At 48.6% G+C, this 8,984-nt stretch overlaps 1 protein-coding gene across 1 annotated transcript; it reads right to left on the bottom strand.

Annotated features, from left to right (window-relative positions):
- Nucleotides 1-857: 857 nt before the first annotated feature.
- On the bottom strand, nt 858-7,946 carry FGF3 (fibroblast growth factor 3). The gene is made up of 3 exons (XM_068148620.1): nt 7,421-7,946; nt 5,273-5,376; nt 858-2,056 (listed from the first exon to the last, which is right to left on the bottom strand). Exons 1-3 carry the CDS (start codon nt 7,677-7,679, stop codon nt 1,724-1,726), a joined length of 696 nt encoding a protein of 231 aa, XP_068004721.1. The 5' UTR covers nt 7,680-7,946; the 3' UTR covers nt 858-1,723.
- Between the last annotated feature and the right edge of the window lie 1,038 nt (nt 7,947-8,984).

The following is an 8,984-nucleotide window of genomic DNA, read 5'->3' on the forward strand; positions in this document are numbered from 1 at the left end:
CCATTGCATCCAAGCTGTTAATTATTGGTTTCTTTTCTCTCTCCCTTCCTTTTTAAATGTTTCTAATATTTTTTTTTCAGTGTTAGCATTTTAGGCTTTCTTGGGATGAAAACTGAAACTAAAATAAGGACACAGTTCATGTGTTACGCTAAACTCATTGCAGTTTCCTGTGGGAAGGTGGTTAAAAGAATACTGCCCCTAGAAGCACAGAGTACAACTGAGAACGACGACAGGGGTAAGCAGCTGCTTTGCAGTTAGTGATACTCCTCCCTCACCTACAGCAGCTGCCTGCTGGAACAGTATGGGAGGAGGTCTGACTGCCTGTAAAAGAGAAGTAGGAGAAAAGAATGAGAAGGAAAATGGATCAAAACAGTGGCAGAAAAGCAAGGACTACAGTCAGCACAAGCACTTGGCCTTGAGAAAGGCTGAGAGCGAAGTGTTTGATAGGAAAATGGGCTTAGAGCTGGTGTGAAGATGCCATCTATGTGTTATGGGAAACAGGAGATTGTCTGCTTTAGACAGTCAGGATTGTATCAAAAATACCTGATGCAATCATTAGTCACTAGCTTTACAACAACAGTTTTTAGGAGACAGAAAGATAAGAATGCATCTTGTTTTCCTCCTGAGCCTAGGTGAAATAGATCTGAAAGCAGCCAAAATAAATATAGCCCACAAAGGTGGAAAACTGGCTTTCTGAACCTTCAGCTGAAGGGGTTCTTACCCTGCCACTTGGGCTCACTTGACACTTTCCTTCTCTTGCATTTTGCTCTTGAAGCTTGAGAGCCCTGAAAACTTCACACATCCCTCTCTTTCCTGCTCAGTCAAATTGTTGAGCCTTCACCAGTAGCCTGAAGGGAAATACAGAGCTGAGACAGGGTTGCTGGAGTAGTCAGAAATGCACCCCCAAAATACTTCTGATGCCTAGGACACAACACTTAATCTCCTTCACTGCTACAACCAACTTTGCAAAGGCACCTTGGATTCTTCAGTAATTTGGACCTTGTGGGGTTCACAGGAGAGGAAACCAATGCAAATGCCACTTCACCAACATTCTGACTGACAAGGCCAAGTGGTTTAGGTTTTTAATTCAAGAGTTTTCTAGCAACAAGTCCGTCTGTCGAAAGCAGCTAAGATTTCACTTGTCTTGGAAAAAGTATAATTGATACTGGATGATTGCAAAGGAAAAATAAATACATGTAAGTCAAAAAAAATAAACCAGTTTTCTATCTCCTGTACTCCATAAAAATAGGAATGTAGCCTTCCATGAGGACCTGCCAAAAGAGCTATGACAGTGCTCTGCTTTCTCTGTGGACACACGATTAGTAAGTGTAAACTACCGATAGGCTCTGGGAGCTCGGGGTCACTGAGGTAATATCCCATGGCAAGTGACAATGAAAATGCTAGCAATGAAAAAGCTCTTTGGGGTTTGTGGTTGGTTTGTTGGGGATTTTTTTAGAAAAGAAAATGTGAAAGTCATTGACAGAATTATTACATCCAACTAATTTACATTTGACCGTGCCTTATGCCACCTCACATCTCTTTTACCACAGATAACAAATCTACAATAGCTAAAAGTAAGTGATGTGACTTCCAGTTCTATCACACAGTGTATCAAACACCTCCCTGTTAATGCCTGTCATACAATCACAGCTGTTAGTGTTTTTAGTAGCATTTTGAAGACTCTCAGTCATTTCCATCCTCTAGCCAAGCTCCCCCACCCCCATCAGCGTCCTCTCCTCCTTCTCTGGTTCTTGCTTGGGGGCTTCAGGAGGCTCTCTCGGTATTTCATGTTGGTGTGGAACAGTCGGACCATCTCATGGTCTTTGTTATCCAACACTCTGGGCAGAAAGAGGGAAGATTTCTGTGTCCTGCGAGTTTTAAAGCCCCTTCTGGGTCGTCCTTTCCCATTGATTGAGACATACCAGAGTCTCTCTGCACTGGCTTTGCGCTTGGTGCCGGCTCTGCTGGGTACAGTCCTGTAGAGACGGGACGCGTAGGTGTTGTAACCCAGCTCGTGGATCCTCTCCACAAACTCACACTCCGAGTTATAATTTTCCTGTAAAGCAAACATGACAAAGCTTAAGAAAGGCTGCACAGGTAATAGCTCTCTCCTGCCTCAATAAGATTGAACTAAAGAACTAAAGTCTTAAGCAAGACTCTGTCTGGCTTTAGGATAAGGACAGCAGCTTGTGTGGTGAGAAAAACTCAGGCTGGTGCTGCAAAAGGCAAGCAGAACAGAAGTGCTGAGCCTGAACTCTGTGCAGTGTGGTGCTCCCTGTTAGCAGTGTGAGCATGCTCTGTGGATCAGAGACAAAATAAGACCACAAAACAGCATGAAACTAGAAAAAATGGCTGGTGAATGGGAATGAATAGCTCTGCTGCAGTTATAGTTTTTGCTCTTCTGTATCCAAATCTGCCTGCAAACAGGACAGATGATTTCACTGCTGCCTATCAACCTTTGGCATCTATTGAAAACATTGAGTCCTACAGCTTAATGTCAAATGTGGCTCTTTGAACTGGTATCTTAGTAGTTAGATGCACTTGCAAGTCTATTCCATTCAGTTTGTTACAGATATCTGAGCAGTAAACAACATCTCTATGAAGCTTCTTTGTTTGCTGCAGTACCAAATGAAAGCACCCCTGGCCAGCAGTGTGTTCCTTCAAAATGCTAAGCTGCTCCTTTGTCACCAGCTGGAGGGGAGGATACACACCCATTCTGGGTGCTCACACTTTACATGATCTGTCAAACATTGCCCCTTTTTATCTGGTCCTCAGCTGAGAGAAAACCATGTAAAAGCCTGGCACAAGGAAGTCCTTCCTTCTCCCTGAGAGTAGTAGTAAAGGACCTCCCACACTGCTCATGTTTTCTTGCCTACAAAATCATCTTTGCTGTACCTGTGTGATTAAGATTTCAGCATCTAATATATGTAAGAGAACTGCTACCATGGTCTGTACAGAGGTTTTTTATTTCACATCACCTCTCTTGAGGACATGGAAAGGGCTCAGGTAGCCAGGCTGGGGCCAAAAAAGCCATAAGCTCCATTAACAACATGTTTTTAATGCTGTTCACTCCCCAGAAAGGCTGATAGGCATTTAACAAGATTTTAAAAGACTCCACATGTCTCTGCTCCACAGCTGTAAAACGGAAGTTCCCTTCCTTGCAAGGACATGGTTTTCACATGCTGTGGTGCTGGAGCCCATGCAACTGCCACATGTAGGTAGATTGTTGTGCTGCCTGCCTTAGTTTTGGCTGTAGAAGGTTTATGACAGAGGATAAACTTAGAGGATTATCCCAATCTGCCAAGGGCACAAAGGAATCCTGCAGACTCAACAAACTCATTTTATTGACATGTGAAAGCTGGTGAACCAAGGGATAACACAGTTATTCCAATACTATTTCATAAAATGCTCCCTGAGCAATTATCCCCAGAGAAGTCAAATCTTATTTGAAACAGGGGCCTTGCCCAGGTTCCTGGAGCATCAGTAAGGTTGCTGGCCAGTTTTTTGCTAGGCAAGGAAAACCAGGAAGCTTCTCCTAAACTGAACTCTCAGCTCTTGTTTCTTTAATGAAAAAACAAGCTGGAATGCAATATTTTTTCCCCAGATTGTCTCCTCTGAAATGCAAGTCTGAAACAGTCTCTCTCTCATACCTGAGCTGGAACAGCAAAAAACTATCTTCTCTAGTGCACAGAAATGTTTCCTGGCTGTTATTTCTTGGCAAGTGACAGCTGAACAAACTTCAGGATAGCCTGATGCTCCTCAAATTAAAAAGGGAAGTCCAGGAGCAAAGGACTTTCTGGGCTACCCTACTCTAGGCTTTTCTTTGCTCATAATTTGTTTAATCTTATTTTAATTCAGTTCAATTAATCTGGAGGGGGGAAAATACCAATTTCAAACAAGAAAGAAAGAATGATCAGCAAGAACTTGAAAATTCATCCTTCCCATTAATTTCTTTGGGGCAGATGCTGTCTCTGAACTGGTGGAGGAGCTCCATTCTAATCAGGATATGAACTGGAAGCACAGAAGTGGCCATCCATGGCTCTGGCACACAAGAGCTCATTTGGTCTCGTTTCACTTTGGCTGCATTTTCCTGTTCCAAAATTGTGATCTGCTGTTCTGCAGCAGCACAGAACCATCACCACGACCATCACACAGGACCAGTAATCAGTGCGTGCATCACAAGAGACACATTACAGAAGCTGGGCTGCAAACACTACCAGAAGACCCTTGAAAAGGTGGAGTAAAATACATTAAACCAGCCAGGCAACAGAGTTGATTGTATTACCTAGGCTGCATTCACATGGAAAAAGCTCACATATCATGCTGTTAAAATCAACTGAATTATATAGAATGACTGATTGCAGGAATCCAGTCTCATGTAGCCACACCTTACCCTCTCCAAACCTGTTTCCATGCCACAGGATTCTGTGAGAAGCTGCCCAGTATGGCTGTTACACAGAAAGAGATCACAAGAGTGCTAGGGATGTAATCAAAGACAATGGAAGAAACTCAAGTAGGCAGATAGTCTGCATAGTGCACACACAGGCAGATAGGCCTTAGTGTGTCCCTGAATGTGAAGAAGGCTAAGCTGAAATATTTTATTCACTGAGAGGCAATATTGGCTGGGCTGAAAAGACAAGACTCCCACTCAGGTTAGTAGAGCTCAGATTTTGCCTCAAAGATCGGGGCGGCAGGGGGGGAAGAAAAAAGAGGTCAGAGGAGTAGAATAAATTGTTTCATTTAAATTTCTATCTTCTTACACCTTCTCAGTACTTAGTTTACTGCCTTTTAGTACCTGTAAATTCTTCCCCTGCCTAACCAAATACTCTGTGCAAAGAAACTCTCATCAGCAGGCTGCTTTCCAGTGACAGGGATGTTTAATTGCCTCTGGATACCCTGTCTGACACATGTGTCCTCTGCCAGTGTCCAAGATCCACATCAGATACAGATAAGGATGGTTTTGAATAGAGATGGACATTCTGCACTGCAAATACTGGCTCAGTGCACCCAACTGCCAGGTCTTTGGCTGCGTGAAATCCCTTTCCCACTTACATTCTCCTGCTTTTGGCTGGAGTGGCAGTAGGAAAGCAAGGAAACAGCTTCTTTCCACTGCTACAAGGGGGCTTTTTGGTTGTCTGTAACAGTTCCAGGCAGAAAGCTGCTACAACGTTCATCTTTTCTCCATAAACAGTGATTTCTAAGAAATCAGTGCTCCACACTGGAAGAGGAGATGGGAAATGACAGGTATACTCCAGGCTTAAGTGAAACTTACTGATGCATAAAGTCTGCCTCTTTTGTTCATGGCCAGGTATCTGCCGGAAAACAAGCCCTTGATGGCAACGATCCCAACATCAACAGCAGTTATTTCAAGAATACCTAGAAAGAGAAAGAACTATGAGACATCTTGTTGCTCACCACCACGGGTAATTTTCTGAGCTGTCTGAATGACTGCTTACCTGCAGAGTGTGATTTCACACCTATCACTACTTCCCATCAAATCACCGTGCAGTTGTGGGAGTGAAACATGAGTGTTACTTGAATCCACACAAAACAACCACGATGTGGGAATTGTTTGAGATAAGCTTTGGCAATAAATCCCTGGATTGAGATTGAACTCTTTCAGAAATGGGAGAGATGTGACACTGAACTAGAGGATTGCTTAATCCTATATGTATATATATAAAAAAAGGAAAAGTTTAAATCCTCTTTAATGCTTAGAAGCACAAGAGCTCTTGACTTATTGAAACCAGTCACAAAGCTGTCTGTTTCAGGACAAAGCCCTCGCTGAGGTCTCCAGAGGGTAAACCAGAGCAAGTCGACTGCATTTTAGAGCCATGTATGTAATCGTGGAAGGACCTTGTCATTTAAGAAGTCAGTGTAGCCCTCCAGACAAGGACTGCCCAAGCCAAATTAAAAGGAGGAGATTTTCAGGCCCTTAAAGACCAGCTCTCAAACACAAGAAGAGTGCCACAGGCAAGGCTGCCACAACACCTGCCCAAATGTTTATGTTCAGCCAAGGGTGCCAAGATGCTGATGGAGGCACAAATGGCTCAGGAGACATTGGGTTGTCCGTGCAGATCTCTCTAGCTGGTTCGCTCAAACTGCTCTTGATTCTCCAGCTGTACTTTCTATGAGTGTTTGGAAACTAGAGGTGACCCTCCCAGCCAAACTCATTGCTGCATTTTGGCAATGATAAAGCAGAACCAGGGCCCTGTCCCCTTTGCAGAATTGGATTGCTGGACTGATCGTGTCTGGGAGAGTACAGCTGGTTTGAATCAGGCACCGGTTCGCTGCTGAAGGATGCCTCCTCCAGGCTTTGATAGCGAGGGGGTTTTCCTCTAGGAAATAGTGGTTTTCCTTTATGGACTTCAAACTGATCCCTGAGGTCTCTCTATCTCTGTGTGCCATCACCAGTCGGGATTTACGCTTCCTGGGGTAGTGGGGCCGGGACAGAGGCCAGGCTGTGCCCGCGTCCGGGGCCGGGCTGGCTGCGGGGGCGCCCTGGGCTCCCCCGGGGCAGCGGCAGAGCTGAGCCCCGCTCTCCTCCCTCCTGCCGCCCTCGCACAAACCCCCACACTACCGACATATCCCGTTTCATCTTAATTACCGCCGATCCCCGGCACATGTCAAAGGGGACAGATGTGATTTAGCCCGTGGAAGCTCAAGTCCCCAGCGGGAGACAAGATGGGCCAGAACGAGGAAGGCGAGGGCAGCAGCCTGCAGCCCGTCGAGGAGGGCAGCGGGATTCAGCCCCTGCGTGATGTGAGGGCACCGGCTGCCCAGTGGTCCGGGATGGGGCAGGGCTGGCGTGGGAAGCTCTCGGTGGAGTAAGTGACAGGTCCTGCGGGCTGCGCAAGGCAGGTTCCCGGTCGCCGTCGGGGGGAACTTGGGGTTTGAGGATCCGGCTCCGCCCCGGGGGGACCCAGCCCCTCCGCCGACAGGCAGGTCACCGCACCCTGCAGGACCCGCTCGGGAGTCCCTTGCCCGGGAGGCTGAGGAGGTTACCTCGTCGAGCCCGCCAGCCCCTGGGGCCAGAGTGGGAGTCGAAGGGTGCAAGGGTGCTGAAAGGGAGATGCGGGGTCCGAAGAAGTCAGAGGGCGGCCCCCGAAATGCCAAGGCGAGGTCTCGCCGACCACAGAGAGGGGAGGGAGCGAAAGTCCCGGCAGCTGGGAGTGACCCGGTCCCTACCAAGGAGCTCCGGCCGCGGTGCAGCAGCTCCGGCCCCGGGGCAGAGCTGGGCAGGAGGAGAGGCGGGAGCGGCTTCGCCACCGCCCCGTCCGGCACGGTCCCAGTACCCGCCGCCGCCTGCCCGTGGATGCTGGAGCAGGACGCAATTGGTCCGAGCGAGAGACACCCCCCTCCTGCCCATACAGTCAGGCCCGGGGGAAGCTGGATGGGGAAAGGTGTGCCCGGTACTCACTGAAGACGCTGTTTTTCTCCAGGGTGCCGTTGATCTTGCCGTTGGGGTGGATCTGGAGATGGTACTTGGTGGCACAGTAGAGTTTCCTGCGCCTGGGCGCTCCCCCGAGGTGTTCGTAGACGCCGCCTCGGCCCCCCGCATCCCGCCGCGGACGGGGGTCGCTCAGGGAGGCTCCGGTGGCCTCGGGCACCCCCGCGGCCCGCCCCGGGGACCACGGCTCCTGCAACAAACTCAGGAACAAGATCCAAATTATAACCATTGTGGCATGATGGCCGCAGCGCTTAGTCTGCTGGGGAGATGGAGGCTTGGAGCGAATGACACCAGGGGTCCCATTAAAGCCGTCTTGCTAGCAGCCCTCCAAAGTTGCAGAGCACACACTGCTTCGAGCCGTGAAACATCGGCAAGTTTTTATCAGCCTCGATCTGGCCCTTTTATCTGTCTCAGATTTACTTAAATCAATAGACATCAGCAAAGGCCACCGAAGAGTCCCAGCTGTTTGTATTAGATGGAGCTGCCGTGATCAGCCTTCTCCTTGGGTTTCCAGCTAGACAGACGGCATGCGGGAGAGAGAGACAGACAGACAGGCAGGCAGGAGGAGGGAGAAAGGGAGAGAGACACCCACTGAATTTCGGCAAGAGACTGTGGGGAAAATAGTTGATCGACGGAGCATAGAAATAAAAGCAGCTTCCTGCAACAATAGCCTGATCTGCGACCAATTGATACAAAGCAGAGGAGGCAAAAGGTATCAGTCTCGTGTGAACTCCCAGAGTGCAGCGTGGATAAAATTACACAGCATCGCTCCCCGCCACACCACACAGCCGCACACCCCCGCACTGGGGGCTGGCTGCGCCCGCCCCGGCCCCGCGGAGAAGGGCGAAGCAGCCGCGGACCCTCCGCTTGGGCACCACCGCTTAGTCCGGGGGGCAGCCGGGGGGTCGTGGGGGCGGTGTTGTGTGTGTGGGATGCTCGAAGCAAATGTCTTCGGGAGACGGCTTTTGAAAGTACGCCTGCTAAGTGCAGACGCGTAAGAAAGGGGGTGCGGGTCCTGGGGAGGCTGAAGGGGGGCCAGCACGTTTTAGTGGCTTTCACTCAGGCGTCCGGGTTTCTTCAGCGTGTGTGTGTGTGTCCCCTCGCTTTGTCCTCGGTGTCGAAAGCAAACAGTTATTACTAAATCAATCAGTTCACAGTTACAAATAACACGCATTATTTAGAGAGGTCTTTCACGATTTAGTCATTTCTAAATTAACTTAGACAAAGTCGGGCCCGCGAGTGTTCCGATGCCCGCCCCTGAACGCATTAGTAAGAAGTTAGAGCTAATCCTTTTCCCTAGCTCTGGTGCCTGGGAAGTCTCATTAGCTACAGCAGATCTGCACTCGCTACCCTGTAGCTTCACACCACCGCCTACGCTTTCAAAATCTCATGGAGCTACCTATAAATACACCGAAAAGAAGGCAAAAGGTCCAACAGCTCCCTGAATTGCACCGTTCCTGTGTGCCACTCAAAGGCGGCTCGTTAATTAGATTTGCATCTGAAACTGGCAGTAGGAGTTTTGGGGAAGTGTTTG

The sequence above is a fragment of the Melanerpes formicivorus genome, unplaced genomic scaffold, assembly GCF_026170545.1.
Source record: "Melanerpes formicivorus ecotype bairdi unplaced genomic scaffold, bMelFor1.0.p_v2 SCAF_16, whole genome shotgun sequence".
NCBI lineage: Eukaryota > Metazoa > Chordata > Aves > Piciformes > Picidae > Melanerpes > Melanerpes formicivorus.